This window comes from Lynx rufus, unplaced genomic scaffold, assembly GCF_022079265.1.
Source record: "Lynx rufus isolate CCGP_SWC_20201006 ecotype Redwood Valley unplaced genomic scaffold, mLynRuf1.p SCAF_6, whole genome shotgun sequence".
Taxonomy (NCBI): domain Eukaryota; kingdom Metazoa; phylum Chordata; class Mammalia; order Carnivora; family Felidae; genus Lynx; species Lynx rufus.
Genome location: NW_025814878.1, coordinates 8,665,512 through 8,683,306, shown reverse-complemented (window position 1 = coordinate 8,683,306; position 17,795 = coordinate 8,665,512). Strand labels below are relative to the sequence as shown.

The 17,795-nt window shown below is 37.1% G+C and overlaps 1 protein-coding gene across 2 annotated transcripts in view; it reads right to left on the bottom strand.

The window, feature by feature from the left end:
- Positions 1-17,795, bottom strand: part of SYNE1 (spectrin repeat containing nuclear envelope protein 1) — a 473,246-nt gene that overhangs the window by 339,361 nt on the left and 116,090 nt on the right. For both annotated transcript variants that reach the window (XM_047102923.1, XM_047102922.1), the window contains exons 6-8: positions 7,425-7,517; positions 6,353-6,531; positions 715-911 (exon numbers count right to left, since the gene is read on the bottom strand). In XM_047102923.1, the coding sequence (XP_046958879.1) occupies positions 715-911; positions 6,353-6,531; positions 7,425-7,517 (469 nt within the window). The remainder of the gene's footprint in view (positions 1-714; positions 912-6,352; positions 6,532-7,424; positions 7,518-17,795) is intronic.

The following is a 17,795-nucleotide window of genomic DNA, read 5'->3' as shown; positions in this document are numbered from 1 at the left end:
ATTCATAACTGCCAACCAAAATAAGAAATTGTCTGCAGCATTTGGAAAATTCACTTTTACCCCGTTTATTTCAATATGACAAACAATATGTACAGTTTACTACAGTTTATTAAAGTCATCAAAATTGTCTCTTGAAGGCTTGAAGGAGTTTAATCAATTCCCATAATGTCTTAAAATTCACAGCCTTACCAAAAAGGTGCCAGATAATTCTAATGAAAAATAGCAGTTGACCATTGGTGTGGTTTTCCCCATTGATACCAGAACACTAGATGATTATCAACATTTCCAAGTTTCTAAGGCTGACATTTTAAAGATATGATACTAGGTCATTAATCTCTTATGTCTTCCAGATTCTTTGTTAAATAAGTAGAGTAATTCTTTTATCCTGGATTCTCTTCTTCCCCCTAAAGTCCACACACTTCTAAAGCTTTCATTCTACCCTTTACCATATTGAGTAGGTGCACGTCACCTGGCTGACACCAGCAATGTCAAAGTGCTGTTTGGAGCAGCAGAGCTGTTATTTTGCTCCCATATATCATGGCAAATATTTTCCCAAAAGAAAATTAGTGCAGGAAGGTACTATTTCTTACTGCTTTTCTAAAAACTTCTGGCCTCTACTAAGGTCTCAGAAATCATCTGGAATTTCTGCCGTTAAGAAACAGAAACCTACCGAGTTGATGTGTGTACACAAGAACAAGGAATTATTCAACTTGCCTTCAGGATCCAGTAGTCTTGGAATTCCTAGTTCTGATTCAGCAATAGTGAAAGCCTCCTCCAGGTTTTCCCGGTTAGATCTGCCTTTCACTTTCTCCAAGTCCACTAGTTCTGGTCGAATGGCATGGATGACCGAATGAAAGGCAACTCCACTTCTCCAACTCCGCCCGAAGTCCTTTACGTCTATTCCCGTCTGCCTTAATATGATAAAAAATAAAATAAAATAAAATAAAATAAAATAAAATAAAATAAAATAATGTCACATTCTGAATCTGAATAGGTAATATGCACTTTCCTCAAGGACTAATGCAAAATCTAATCCTCAACAATGACTGATGTGCAGTTAGCTATATCAGCCGCTTGAAAAAAATGAGGCAAAACAAAATTGTTAGAGGGTAACAAGATGGCAAGAGTTTTCTATATTAGATTTTTCAGTAATTGTGATATCCAATTTAAAGCACATTTTTTAAAGGAAACTAATTCAGAGAAAACATGTCTGGTAAAATAAAAAAGAAAAAAATTATGAAACACCAAAATTGATAGTAATTTATCATTGTATATTTTTGAAGTATCTAGCACAATTCTTTTTTTTTTTACTGATTTTTTAAGTGTTTATTTATTTTTGAGAGAGAGACAGTGTGAGCCAGGGAGGAGCAGAGAGAGAGAGGCGGAGACACAGAATCCAAAACAGGCTCCAGGCTCTAAGCTGTCAGCACAGAGCCCAATGTGGGGCTCAAACTCACGAACCATGATATCATGACCTGAGCCAAAGTCGGATGCTTAACCAACTGAGCCACCCAGGCACCCCATATCTAGCACAATTCTAATGACAGTGATACATATCAATGTGTTGTGCATGCACAGGTATTAACATACCAAGATAATATGGCTGAATTGTATGCAATTCATTAGAATGAACAAATACAAATGGATGTGATCCTATCTGTAAATCAATCACACAGGAGCCTATACTCCACATGAGTCCAGACAAGTTTCCATTTACACATTGTCAAATTATTTGAACAAATTGTTTGTTTGTTCGGTTGGTTGTGTCTTGGGGCAGAGAGAGAGAGCAGGGAGGGGCAGAGAGAGAGGGAGAGAGGATCCAAAACTAGCTCTGGGCTGTCAACACAGAGCCAGATGTGGGGCTTGATCTCACAAACCATGAGATCAAGACCTGAATTGAAGTCAGTTGCTTAACCTACTGAGCCACCCAGGCATTCCTGATCAAATTGTTTTGTAAACTCTGTTTTTGGAATTGTCTTGAGAACAATGTCCTGTAGCAAATCTTTGTTCTTTTGTGGTGGATATGATTAATTTGAAGCCAATTGTGATAATGAAGAATCATTCCAGTTGGTAGTAATATTTTGTTGTTGAAAATAAAAGCGATAAATCACAATGAATTTTGTTTTTCTATCTGTAACTTGTCAACTATATACAAAGGCAGCTCCAAAAAGGAAGCTGCAAAGATGTCTTTAAGCAACATCCCTTGGTTAAGTCTAGAGCCTTTAAAGGTGACCAATTAATTAGGTGACATTCAATGGATAAATATCCTGGCAGTCTCTTTTTAAAACATTAGTCTCATTACAGCTGTTTCTAAATGAAGCAGAGGTAACATCTTTTTTTTTTTTTTTTTTTTTTTTTTACTATAGTCTCAAAATTTCCATGAGCTGTCAGATATATTTGGCTGGTAACACTGACTAATATACCAAGTTGATAAATGCCCTTAATTTTTTTTTAACGTTTATTTATTATTGAGAGACGGAGAGAGACAGAGCATGAGTATGGGAGGGGCAGAGAGAGGTGGAGACACAGAATCTGAAGCAGGCTCCAGGCTCAGAGCTCTCAGCACAGAGCCCAACGCGGGGCTCGAACTCACAAACCATGAGACCATGACCTGAGCTGAAGTTGGATGCCCAACCGACTGAGCCACCCAGGCGCCCCGATAAATGCCCTTAAGTTTTATCTCTGCAAACTAAAAAGTCATTTTAAACCCTGTATTACCAATGTACATTCAGCTTGCATAAAATACACTTTCATAAAAATAAATACTTTATGTACGATTGATACATGATTAATACAACAAGGTAATAAATGCTCTTAAATTTTATCTCTGCCAACTTAAGTTTCACTTGAAATCCTGTTTTACCAATGTACATTCCATCTGCGTACAACATGCTAAAAATAGCATCACTGGATCTCATCACTGACTTCATAACTGTATATTTTCAAAACAATTTTGTAAGATTTCAGTAGTTATAAAGTAACCTTGCATCTTCTCTTAGCTCTTTCAGAGTTTCCATCTCTGGTAGTATGCATATAATATTTTCAGCCAATGTCTGGCACACGGGCAGATCCCCACCCAAGTGGGACAGCGTGTTCTTGTTAGCTCTTTTTTTGTACATTTGCCTCCGGCTTCATCTTATTTTTCCATCTACATTTTCTTTTTTCACATTTTCTCATTTAAAGATGTTTTTGGGGGCACCTGGGTGGCTCAGTCAGTTAAGCATCCAACTTCAGCTCAGGTCATGATCTCACGGTTTGTGAGTTCGAGACCCATGAGTTCAAGTCTCTGTGACAGTTCAGATCCTGGAGGCTGCTTCAGATTCTGTGTGTCCCTCTCTCTCTGCCCCTCCCTTGCTCATGCTCTGTCTCTCTCTATCTCTCAGGAATAAATAAATAGTTTTAAAAAATTAAAGAATAATAACAAAAAGATGTTTTTGTTTTCACAGCCACCTCAAATTATTTCTTAACAAAACAAGGTGGTGTAAGTAATAATTAGCTAACAAATATTCATCATGTATTAGATATTTTCTGATTTTCTTCAACCTGTTTATTGTTTTAGGTATTTTCAAAAAGAAATGTATAAAATATTTCCCTAAATATTACTACATTGGAATAATTTTAGAAGTTTCAGTACATTTTATTTTTCTATAATGTGTTGAACACATACACCTTTCCCCCCACACGCGCACCTATAATGTGTTGTATTACATCAAAACAGTAGGTGATATTTCTAAAAAGTTTTAAGTTTGTGTCCAAACCTTTCATTTAAGAATCTCAAATACAAAATCTAGGAAAACTTAGGTATGCCACTTTCAGAAGTGATACAAACTTAGACTTGGACACATCACTTAAAGAAATGATGAAGTATATCCAGTTTATAGGCATTTCTGACTTCTAATATGTAATTTACCTCAAGTCATTTTCAATGGATCTGGATGTACCTATCTTCATTTGTTTCATTATCTCACTAAGTTTTGTCTTAAAATACCATTGTTCTTCCTAGACCCCTCAAAATAAGGTATGCAAATATCAGATATGCTATAGTTTAATGCTTTCATGTCTGAGAGAGTATACAGGATAGTACATTGGTTAAAAAAAAAAAGAGAGAGAGAGCACGCGAGAGAGAAGGATGGATTATGTTGCCTTACTAAAAGGGCTTTTTTTATTTGTTTCTCACATAGTTTAAAATTTTATATGAAAACAATGAATACAGTTTTGACAATGTCTGGTGTTTACTGGATGTTTTGCCCTTTCTTATCATCTACACTCTTCTAAGACTGATAAACATTCAGACCACAGAGTCTCACAGATTATCATTTTAAAAACATGTCATATACTGAAAGGGGTATAGATTCTAAAGTCTTTTACCCATATCTGGTAAAAAAAAAATACTTGAAAAATACATACCAGGATAGTGTAAAAAAAATAGCTTTTAGAAAAATTATCAACAATTTGGTAGGCATAATGGAATCATGGGTTCAGCACAAAATTTTTATGTTAGACAAGTCATCTCCCCAAATCTCTACACTTAATGCAGCTGTAAAATAAATGGATCTCACTGATATGTTGATGGGTGGGAAACCCTGGGATCCATAAATCCCATTTATGAACATTTATACAGATAAGGAAAATACCACTTCCACTGATGTTACAAATATACAAGTTGCAGGAATGACTTTTAGTTATTATTAGATCCCCGCACATCTCTGGAAGCTAAAACACCATATGTAGAACAAAACCAATGCAGAAAAACTCCAACAGCATTCAATTTCAGTTTACTTCAAACAACTATAATATTAAGAGAAACCAATTTATTTTTGATTAGTTTAATGTTGTGGGAAGCAATGGGCAAGAGAATATGACATTGACATTATTACAAAGTTTTATTGCAATAGCATCATGACAAGTGTCCTAGCATGTGGTCACTTGTCTCTTCCTACCCAGCACATGTCTTCTCTCTGCCCAATTAGCTGCAGAAGAGATCAGTAATTGCCACTGTAAATGAAATGCAAACAATATACCAGCACTGTGGGCAGGTTTTTAAAATTCCATTTCTACTACAGATTCTAAAAAGCCACAAAGCTTTGCTTTCAAAAAAATTTTTAAGTACAAGTTGAATCATAAAAATATATCCCAAATTAGACAACCACCAACACACTTTAAAAGTGAAACCAAACTGTGTAAAATAGTAACACTAATTACATCTTCTCTATATTTAATTTTTATTTTTGCTCTTCAACCGCTTTAAAAATAGAACTCCCTATGCTTAGTGCTTCAATATTTTATAATGATAAGTGCTTGTTTAAAACTATTTTTCAGAAGTAGGGAATAAGATTCAGATTAGAATTAGGCACACAAAAAACAAAACAGAAAGAGAGTTAATTTGACATGTCATTTAGGAAAATCATACAAAAGCAGAACCTCTTTGTGAAGAAATCTTATCACTGACCACATCAGGCCACAAAACTTTGGTCTGCTCAATTGAAAATGCTATTGAAATTGCTATGAAGAGATACTCCTTGAAAGTACTAATATTCTGTGCAGCATTATCACACGAATGTACACATATAAATTTATTATGCCCAGAAGCAAATCCACAGTCTATAAGCTGAAGTTGACAAAGGAATCTATATTCCACATAAAAGAGGAGACCCACGGAAAAAAAATTTAAAGATAAAATTGCTAGAAAGTTTTGGGAAACAACAACGAATACAATTACTTCAGAATATGGACCTGAGTTCACATTATTATCAAATAGAACCTAACAGTCTTATGAAGAAATGATCACATTTAAACCTCTACTGTATTTGCGTAAAGATTATTTAATAAAAGCAGGACGTCCAGGGGCAACTGGGTGGCTCAGTCGATTAAGCATCTGAGTCTTGGTTTCGGACAGGTCATGCATGATCTCATGGTTTGAGCCCCATATCGGGCTCTGGGCTGACAGCACAGGGTCTGCTTGGGACTCTTTCTCTCTCTCTGCCCTCTCCACTCGCTCTCATGCTCCCTCTCTCAAAAGTAATAGACATAAAAAAAAAAAAAAAAAAGTCAGTCCAAACAATGACCTAAATAGATTAGCCCTCACATTATCAAAGTGTAGTTGTTAAAAAACAATTAATTGGGCTCAATCACATGAATAATGAAGGAATTCGTTTGATGACAGTACTTTCCTAGAGTATTAGTGATGGTTTCTGTTGATATTTTAATTCAAGGAAAGAATGCAACAACCGGAAGTAAACCCTTCACTCAAATGTCTCTTCAAATTCTGCAATATTGGAAAGTGCACTCAGCAATAAACCGGTAACTTAAATTATTCAAGGGTTTCCAATTTAAACAAGCTTGTGGCACTTACTTGGCTACTGTGTACTGAACCCATTTTAATAAAGCCTTCTTAGCATTTCCTTGGATCTTGGTGGCCACCTTCCGCTTACTCGGGGGGCTGGCGGTCTCCGCGCTGACCATGCTGTCCACAGAGGATGTGCTGCCAGGCAGGGACTGCAGCTGCGGCAGGTTGCTGGTCAGCTCCTCAATCTGTTTGTGAATTAACGGTGGCCAAAAATATAAGAACTGTCTTGTTATTTCCTTGGATGTTTTACTTTTCCAACTGAAAGTGACTTAAACTCACACTCTTGACATCATTGACAACGCAAGCTCTTCAGGGCATGATTGACGTGGTACTCTTCCTGGTACTTCCCACTGCATCTAAGACTACTCTATACACAGTCACGACTGCTAGTTACATACATGAATGCATGACTAAAACAAAACCTAATGGTAATCCAAACTCAGAGATGTATACCGCCCATTGAACCATAATGTAAACAATGAACTTTGAAGGATAATGATGAGTCAATACAGGTTCGTTAATTGTAACAAATATCACTCCATGGAGGATGTTGGTTACGGGAGAAGCTACTCATGTGTGGAACACAAGGTATATGGTGAGAAATCTCTGTAGTTTTTGCTCACTTTGGCTGTGAACCTAAAACTGGTCTAAAAAATCAAGTCTACTTGTTTTAAAACGAACCCAATGGCTAGAAAACTTATTCTAGATGGAATGGGGAGCTAATTTCACCCCTTACTGTCTAATAGGAGCATAAAACTGGTCCTTTCCAGAGAGCAGAAATGTTCCTAAGCTCTTTAATACACCAATATTTCATCTCCATTGTGCCCTGCTCACTTTTCAGACTGAGTACCTATGCCACAGTGTTTTGGAGGAGTTCCATATATGACATATATGACACCTTTGCAGGGAAGAGGAAATTCTTCTGCTAACAACAACAAAAGGTACATGTGAAGGTCACATTTCTTCTAACATAAGGATCAATCTCCAAGGTAGGGAAAAGGAGAGTATTATTAAAATTTCCACCACTACCTCCATCCATGACATTATATCAACCACAAAGGGAGCTATAGTTCAATACCTGGAAATACAGAATAATGGTCCACATCAATCCGAGAACTATTGATGGCCGGCCATCTGCTATATCGGTGGAGTTAATGTTGACTAGTTTAATCTGTTCAAAAAGAAAAACTCTACTTGTAACATACCAGAAGATTATAGACCACCTAATTATGCAATAATTAGCACTTTATTAGACATCAGTACAATTTGGTCATGCCTATGTAATGGTACACAGGAGTAAGTAGGGTGAGCCATCAAAACAGACAAGCACATGGTTTCAGTGGAAATCTCAGGAGCATTCATTAGGTGCACACAAGAAAAACGACTCTGGAGTGAATTTCAAAAATTTCTTTAAAGTTGAAAACATATGACATCATGCAAGGAATTACCAACAAAATACCAGACAGGAAAAAAAAAAAAGGTGGGGGTTATTTTTTACATCCAGAAGTTGACTGGAACGTAAAAGAAACTGTGATCAGTAGTTTAAAAAAAATGCACTTACTTTGAAATTTGTTACCAAATAGCATGAAATTTATGTTCTCTTTCACCTATAAAAGCCAGGAGTTAAAAGTTCTAAAATTTGTACTAACCGGTGATCCTCTGTACATGGACTGACATGAAAAAAAAAGGAAGAAGATGATATACATACATACAGAATTTTTCAAAATCAGAGTTATTTGCTCAAAGGGAATAAAAATGTAGATAGCAAATTTAGAGCATGATTGGGAATATAGTTTAAAGATACAGGAAAGCCAAGAAATAATAAAGTAGAAGAGGCTGTCAGGGTTCAGTTCCTTACTTTTCGGCACTGGTACCCGTAAAGCGTTCAGGATAGATGTTAACCTGTTTACAGTTGTCCACAATTATTTATTTCAATACTTTCCCAACAATTAAAAATGTTATTTCCTAAATCTCAGCAAAATGAACTGTATGGTAAAGTCTGTCTCCGCCAATCTCGGTAGAACACAATTAACAACTGCTCATTGTCCTTTCCAGAATCTCTAAACAAATTAGAAAAAAAAACAATAAAGTACTTCGTAGATTTCTAGCTCAATAATTCTTAGACCAGATTTAATAATAAAGTTCAGAAGTTTGCAAATGGTTTACTTTAAAAAAATTATCAGATGCAAAAATACTTTAATTAGTTTAAATGTACTAGTTATGTATCAGAGGACTAGCACGATGCTAGCACGAAAACCACTGTAAATCACTTGAAATATACCTAAGGGATTTTGTCTCGGGGGTAAAATTCATTCGTCAGGTTTGAAGACAGAAAAAAAAAATTGAGAACGTGCATAAATTGCAAACTTATGTGCCTACTTCTTTTAAACCTAGCACAGCATAGGACATATAATACATGTTTGTGGAAAATAAAGAACATCACATTTTTAAATTTTGTGACAGAACCCTATTGCAATGCCCATAATCATTTTGATTACTCTTGTCTACAGCTACTCTAGAATTTTCTCCACCTCCATTTTAGTATCCACGGGGCACAGATATATAATACATACTAATAACCATAAGGTTAATGTATTCCATAAAGGGCAGATTATTTCTCTTTCTTTATATACCACTCTTTTTAAAAATGGTAAGTTGAATTTCTTACCTCAATCCAGCTCCAATTGTACCATGAACTTTACATATTGTACTTACGATAGAACCTAAAGATAACTCACTCAACTTCTAAAGAAAAAAAGGTTTTCTTGTACCATGAACTTAATATATTGTACTTATGATAGAACCTAAAGATAACTCACTCAACTTCTAAAGAAAAAAAGGTTTTCAGGGGCGCCTGGGTGGCTCAGTGCATTAAGCGGCCAACCTCAGCTCACAGGTCATGATCTCATGGTTCATGGGTCAAGCCCCACATCGGGCTCTGTGCTGACAGCTCAGTGCCTGGAGCCTGCTTTAGATTCTGTGCCTCCTTCTATCTCTACCCATCACCCCCACTTGTGCTCTGTCTCTCTTTGTCTCTCAAAAATAAATAAATGTTAAAAAACAATAAAAGAAAAACGTTTTCAATAATTATTTTCTCTCTTAAAAACTGTATGTTCCATAATGGGCTTGTGGAGCACAGGTTTTTTGTTCATGTTTGTTTGATTGTTTGTTTGTTTTCCTTCGCTTCCCTTCCCTTGCAAAATCCTACTAAACTTAACCTATTAAATTCTTAATAGCACAGGAGAGTGGGATGGACAATAGAGAGATACCTGAAGAGACTAAAGAATTCCTAGAAACCAGAAAGAGAATGAAATCACAATGATGGACCTCACCTTCAACCTGTTGGCCCAGAGGCTGCGAGAATGCTGCCCAAGAATCTGCTTTAACAAAACTTCTAGGTTTTGTTGATTCTGATGTACATCAGTGTTTGAGAATCCCATACTAGACAATGGCACTTGGCCCATGTAATCTCAAGAAGTTTGATTTTGCAAGCCAGAGGCCCATGTGGACTGCATTTGTGTTCCCCCCAAATTCACATGTTGAGGCCCTAAACCCCAATGTGACTGCATTTAGAGACAGGGCCTTAAGGAGGTAATTAAGGTTAAATGAAGCAGTAAGAGTGGGCCCTAATCCAATAGGGCTGGTGTCCTTATGAGAAGAGCAGAAGACACTAGAGCTCTTTCCACACCCACAGAGAGAAAAACGCCATGTGAGGACACAGTGAGTAAGTGTCTATCTGTCAGAAGAAAGAAATGAAGAGACCAACTCTGCTGGTACCTTGATCTTAAGCCTCTAGCCCCCAAAACTGTGAAAAAATAAATTTCTGTTACTTAAGCCATCCACTCTCTGGTAGTGCAATGGTAGCCATAGCATACTGAGACAAGGCCCACGGATGTTTCCAAAAAATATTCAAATTATTCAGGAATAAATTTCAAAAAAAAATTTCAGTTGAAACTCCAGATTACTAGTGTTTCTTGATATACTGGAAAACCTAACAAATAGATGCATTGACACTTTATGCTAGTTGCCTTCTACAGTGTGGTGGGGGGTGAGCCATTCTAATCAGTGATGCAGGTAGCCAACTACCCGAATCACTTAATAAATAACAAATAAATAATTAAACTTCAATAAAAACCCAGATCACTGACTTTTCTTGTTCAGTTGGAAAATCTGGGATCACCGTGCTTGATTTCACTGACGCAACTACAGTTCAAACTGAATGTTGGCTTCCGTCTTGCAGACAGGGCACAGCGCTGCTGGGTTCTCCTGTTTCCATAGGCAACCTCTAACTCGCTTCATCTTTTACATCACCTATCCAACTTCATAGGAATTGGAATTCATGTTGCTTGTCTGCACTCAGGGAAGTTTTGGGAAAGATGGTCCGTGGTTGGCTCCTTGTGGTACTGTTCAGAAGGACCCACCTGACGCCTCATTGGAGAAAGAATCTGGGGGAAATGGTGTTGGATCTATTCATTAGAGTCACAGTTACCTGGTCCCTATCAGGTACTAATGTAGGCTTTTTTCAAATGCCCTGTAAACAAATGGAAAATAAACACAATGGTAGAGTTTTCTCCAGGAAAACTTGAGGAGTGCCCTCATTATTCCTTAAATCAAGAAGGACTAGACTAATATTCTATTATTTAAAGAAAAGAAAAACCTAAACAGAGGGCAAGGTAAGTCCAAAGGTCAAAGACAAATGCCTGAAAATACATTTGAAATGTAAGTTCTTAAATTATAAAAATAAATAAATAAATAAATAAATAAATAAATAGTAAGAAAGTGGGCATCAAAGAGCCTTAAAAAAACTCATTCTCCTCACAGGCAATTTTTTATTACTTAGGGTTGTTCTGTGAAAATGGTCTTGTGTAAAACAAGTGATCTGCAAAAAGAAGACTCGTTGGTCCTCTTTGCAAACAATGCCTTTATAGTCCTTAAATTTTCTCCAAGGCATTAATAAGGGAAATTTTGTTTTTATAGTCATAAAGAATACCTCAGAATAAAGCATGACACTATTGTTATATAGGTAAAATGGGAGACTGAATAACATGGAAAACTATAAATATCTTGTTCAACATGGCTTTTTCAGCTTTCTATAAAAAAGTCATAGACGAAGCCGAAGGAAGAGAAACACTCCATTAATAGTGATATCAGAGTGATCTAGAAACAATGAGTAATATTCTGTAAGAAGCTAATATTGTTAGGGCGCCTGGGTGGATCAGTCACTTAAGCATGACCAGTTACTCAGGTCATGATCTTGCGGTTCATGGGTTCGACCCCCATATCGGGCCCTGTGCTGACAGCTCAGAGCCTGGAGCCTGCTTCAGATTCTGTGTCTCCCTCTCTTTCTCTGCCCCTCCCCTACTTGCGCTTTGTCTCTCTCTCTCTCAAAAATAAATAAACATTAAACAAAAAAGAAGCTAATATTGTTTTTCTCTACCATCTTAACATCCAGAATCTCTCTTTGGCATGGGAGTTTGCACAACTGACTAGACTTTATCCTGTTTCTTCTCACTACCACCTGACCAAAATACAAATTATTCATTGAATAGAATCAAGTACTTTTGTATTTTTCAGAATATTTCTCTCATACAGAAAGTATTCAAATATGCATTTGTGCAGTAAATAAATTAATTTAGTGCATAGAGACTTAGAAGGAAATAGTTGAATCATTCTATCTTCCAGGAGTATCTGGATATCTACTTATACACCTGTTTTTGGTATTTCCAAACACAGACACCTGAATTCCCACAAGTTAGGAAAAGGCTAAATCTAAAGGGTTCTTGCAACCCATTTGGAAGAAAATATGGCAATACCTAACAAAGCTACATATACACTTACTTTTTGACCCAGCAATCACACTTGAAAATACACTTCCAATAATAGGAAAGTACTATGCATAGTCATTAATTGCATTGTTTTGGTTGCAAAATACTAGAAACAACCTAAATTCCCATTCATAAGAGAGTAGTTGAATAAACTCTGGCACCTCCAGCTATTGGAATACGATGCAGCTGTGAACATGAGTGAGGAAAATCTCCATGAACTGATTTGAATGATTTCCAGGATATAGTGTTACATGAAAAACCAGAGTGCAAGAGTATTTTGTAAGGTGTTACCCTTCATGTAAAAAAAAAAGATGGTATATGAAAATACATCTGTCCATTGGTGCAAAAGAAATGTAGGCAGAATAAATCAGAAGCTAGAGAGCTTGGTTACCTAAGAGGAGATAGGGAATGGAAGGAAGAGGAATGAGAATGTAACAGTAGAGATAAAGAGGGGGTGCCTTCTCTAAGTGTAACTTTTACTCTTAGAATCATGGTAATGCCTAGTTCCCCAGATAAAAAATAATAATAATTAAAGTCAACTAGGATGTGTGTAAAGGGCAGGAGGGAGTGTTACTTCAAACCGAATATGATTTGATGACCTAACTTTATTACAAATGTATAATATCATCACACTGAAGGGAACGAAGAAGAACAGAAGTAACCTAAGTGAATTTTGAAAACAGTCCTTTGACTGAATGCTGTAATACTAAAGACAAAAAGAACTCTACACCACACTGTTCTCCAGTTAGTAAGTCCGTTTCTCACAGGGGTGTGGTGAGCAATTATTAAACTATTTCATGTCTGTACTAGGATTGAAAAACAGGTGAATGCATTGTAGATGAAAACCAGGTTTCTTATTTTCAGAGAAAACAGAAATAAATAAGCATCGAAGGCTGTAACTGACCTTGTGGTTTTAGACTGGAATCAGAAGTATCCATTTAAACTAATGGTTTACACACCCACACAGGAGAAAGAGAGAGAGAGAGAAAGAGAGAAAGACAGATATATGTGTATACCTGGGTTAGTAGACATTGATATTTTCTAGATCTGCCTGTTGAGAGAACCTAAGGGCAATGAAACTTCAGTAGCAAGTTTCAGTGCACACCTAGCATGCAAATGCCACTCACTAATAAAAGGAAAAAAGGCTGCTTAGGAAAGTGGTTGCTTCCAGAACTGGGGCAGGGAAAATATAAGGTAAATATGGAAACTCTGTGGTTTCAGAAAATAAGGAAATGCTTAAAAAAGGATGAAGCCATGTCAAAAGAGTATGGCAGCAGCCTGAAGGAACTCTTAGAGGCCAAAGCTGGAACAATTTGAGAATAATAATAATAACAATAATACAATATATGAATTTGGGCAGAGTGACATAATTCAGCCTACACCAGAGATCAACACGAAACCATCTTGCACACCTAGAAAACTGATTAGAGGATTAACACAACAATCTGCACAACCTGAACCACAGAACTCAGCAGGTACACAGCACGGGGGGTAGGACCAGGGGAAGTGACTTGACGCAAGGGCAGAGAGGTGTTTTTGCTTGCTAAGAGAGGATGAAGACAGGGGGAGAGTACGGGAAAGCATTCCCCTCCCTCCAGAAAGCAGCTGGAGAGAAAACAAAGAGTACGCAAGGGACTGAACAAAAAGGGGAAAAAAGAGAAAGTAAAGCATTTAAATTCCATTAAGATTCTATAAACAGGGGAGCACAGAGTATGAAACTCCACAGCTCAACACCTGACAGTGTTCTGATGGGAAGGGTGAATCTCCAGGAGCAGAGAGAGAGGTACGAGGGGTCCATGGGCCACACAGGGAGACACGGTTTCCCTGCTGGGAGGACATTTGGTAGAGGATATGTGGCCACTCCACAGGCAAAGGTCCCAGTGAACCCTGGAGAACAGCCACATTCACTGGTGTTGGAACAAGGATGTTAAGGGGGAAGCCTGGTGCTAGTTGTATGTTGTATTTTCCATAATCCCTAAAATGCTGCCAGTACATGATCGTGTGAATTTTTTCTGGGGCAGGCTGGAACCCAGCCGCAGTCTCTGGACATCAGCAGCATAGTTCTGCGAACGTTCCAGGGGGTGGGCGGGCACCCAGCCATTGCTCAGCGAGACCCCCCCAGAGGGTCAGAACAGGTCAAAGTTGTAGTCCCGCAGAAGTGAGGGGTTAGGAAACACAGCCACATCTGAGATAAAACTCAGGAGGGAGGTGCCGCCTGGCAGCCTGACACCTTGGTCACAGACAGTATAAAAGAGGGGAGAGGACAGAAGCCAAAGGCAAAGGAGGGGGGCTTGATTGCCAGTAAAGGAGCGCACAGAGTTCTGATACTAAAAACTGGCTAGCCAGGTGAAGCCATTTTCACTCCTACCACGCATAGGCATACATGACTACATGTGCCACAACAATCCACCCCAGTAAGCTAAACAGCACCATCCAGTGGAGAACGGAGCCATTACACTAAGCCCCACCCAACTGGGCCAACTTCTCTCCTCAGGAACAAAAGTCTCTTCACCTGCTTAGTTTATGGACTATAAAGTGCTTGATAGTTTGACTTCTAGGGGAAACCAATGTAATTTCAATCGTATTTCAGTCTGTTCACTGGTCCATCTATCCAATTTTTTTCTTTTCTTTTCTTATTCTTGAATACAGAAAGAGAGAAAATTATTTTTATTTTCCATTTTTATTAAAAATATTTTTCCTCAATTTTTTCTATTTTTTTACTTTTTTGTAAATTTTTCAAATTCTATTTTGCTTCCATCATTTCATTTTGTTCTATTTTATTGTATTCGTTTTTTTCAAATTTTCAAGCATTTTCTTCTTTTTTTCCTTTCTTTTTTTTCTCCTTTTTTTTCTTTTCTTATCTTTCCAACTTTACTATAATACATCAAGCTCCTTTCAACAAGACCAAAACACACCTAGGATCTAGCATCCTTTATTTTATTTTTTGTGTTGTTTTTAATTTTTTTAATTTTATTTTCTTAACTCATTAATTTCTTCCTTCAAAATGATAAAAATGAAGGAATTCACCCTAAAATAAAGAACAAGAAGAAATAACAGCCAGAAACTTAACACAGATATAAGCAACATGTCTGAACCAGAATTTAGAATCACAAAAATAAGAAAACTCTCTGGGGTTGAAAATAGAATAGAATCTCTTTCTGCAGAGATAAAGGAAGTAAAAGCTAGTCAGGATGAAATAAAAACTACTATAAATGAGCTGCAATCTCGAATGGTTGCCACTCTAGCAATGATGGATGAAGCAGAGCAGCCACTCAGCAATATAGAGGACAAACTTATGGAGAAAAATGAAGCAGAAAAATGGAGGGAAATTAAAGCAAAAGAGCATGATTTAAGAATTAAAGAACTCACTTACTCATTAAGAAGGAAAAATATCAGAATCATAGGGGCCCCAAAAGATGAAGAGACAGAAAAAGGGGTAGAAGGTTTATGTGAGCAAATCATAGAGGAAAACTTTCCTAACCTGGGGAAAGACACAGACATCAAAATCCAGGAAGCACAGAAAATTCCTCTTAGATTCAACAGCAACAGACCATTAACAAGGCATATCATAGTCAAATTCACAAAATACTCAGTCAAGGAAAGAATCATGAAAGCAGTAAGGGAAAAACGTCCTTATCCTACCAGGGAAGAGAGATCAGGTTCTCAGCAGACCTATCCACAGAAACTTGGCAGGCCAGAAAAGAGTGGCAGGATATATTCAATGTGCTGAATCAAAAAAAATATGCAGTCAAGAATTCTTTATCCAGCAATGCTGTCATTCAAAAATAAAAGGAGAGATAAAAAGTTTCCCAAAGGGGCGCCTGGGTGGCGCAGTCGGTTAAGCGTCCGACTTCAGCCAGGTCACGATCTCGCGGTCCGTGAGTTCGAGCCCCGCGTCGGGCTCTGGGCTGATGGCTCAGAGCCTGGAGCCTGTTTCCGACTCTGTGTCTCCCTCTCTCTCTGCCCCTCCCCCATTCATGCTCTGTCTCTCTCTGTCCCAAAAATAAATAAACGTTGAAAAAAAAAAATTAAAAAAAAAAAAAAAAGTTTCCCAAACAAACAAAAATTAAAGGAGTTCATGACCACTAAACCAGCCCTGCTAGACATTTTAAGGGAGACACTCTGAGGGGAGAAAAGAAAAAAAAAAGACCAAAAGCAACAAAGACTATAAAGGACCAGAGAACACCACCAGAAACTCCAACTCTACAGGAAACATAATCACAATAAATTCATATCATTCAGTACTCACTCTAAATGTCATTGGACTAAACGCTGCAATCAAAAGACATAGATACAGTAACAGAATGGATAAGAAAATAAGATCTATCTATATGCTGTTTACAAGAGACCCACTTTAGACCTAAAGACACTTGCAGATTGAAAGTAAGGGGATGGAGAACCATCTATCATGCTAATGGCTGACAAAAGAAAGCCAGAGTAACCATACTTATATCAGACAATTTAGACTTTAAAATAAACACTGTAACAAGAGATGAAGAAAGGCATTATATCATAATTAATGGTCTTATCCACCAAGAAGACCTAAAAATTGTAAACATTTATGCTCCAAATATGAGAATATCCAAATACATAAGTCAATTAATCACAAACATAAAGAAACTCACTGATTATAATACCATAATAGTAGGGGACTTCAACACCCCACTTACAACAATGGACAGATCATCTAAACAGAAAATCAACAAGGAAACTATGGCTTTGAATGACACACTGGACTGGATGAATTTAACAGATATATTCAGAATATTTGATACTAAACCAGTGGAATACACATTCTTCTCCAGTGTACATGGAACTTTCTTCAGAATAGATCACATACTGGGACACAACCATCCCTCAACAAGTACAAAAAGATCAAGACCATACCATGCATATTTTCAGACCACAAGGCTATGAAACTAAAAATCAACCACAAGAAAAAATGTGGAAAGGTAACATATATTTGGAGACCAAAGACTACACTACTGAAGAATGAATGGGCTAACCAAGAAGTTAAAGAGGAAATTAAAAAGTACATGGAAGCCAATGAAAATGATAACACCACAGCCCAAAACCTCTGGGACACAGCAAAGGCTTTCATAAGAGGGAAGTAAATAGCAATCCAGGCCTTCCTAAAGAAGGAAGAAAGGTCTCAGATACACAACCTAAACTGACACCTTAAAGAGCTGGAAAAATAACAGCAAATAAAACCCCAAACCAGCAGAAGACAGGAAATAATAAAGACCAGATCAGAAATCAATGCTATTGAAACCAAAAAAAAAAAAACAAACAAACAAACAACAACAAAAAAAAACCAGTAGAACAGATCAATGAAATCAGGAGCTAGTTCTTTGAAAGAATTAACAAAATTGATAAACCCCTAGCCAGTTTGATCAAGAAGAAAAGGAAAGGACCCAAATAAAGAAAATCGAGAGTGAAAGAGGAGAGATCACAACCAACACAACAGAAAAACAAACAATAATAACAGAATATTATGAGCAATTATACACCAATAAAATGGGCAATCTGGAAGAAATGGACAAATTCCTAGAAACATATAAACTACCAAAACTGAAACAGAAAGAAATAGAAAATTTTAACAGACCCATAATCAGTGAAGAAAT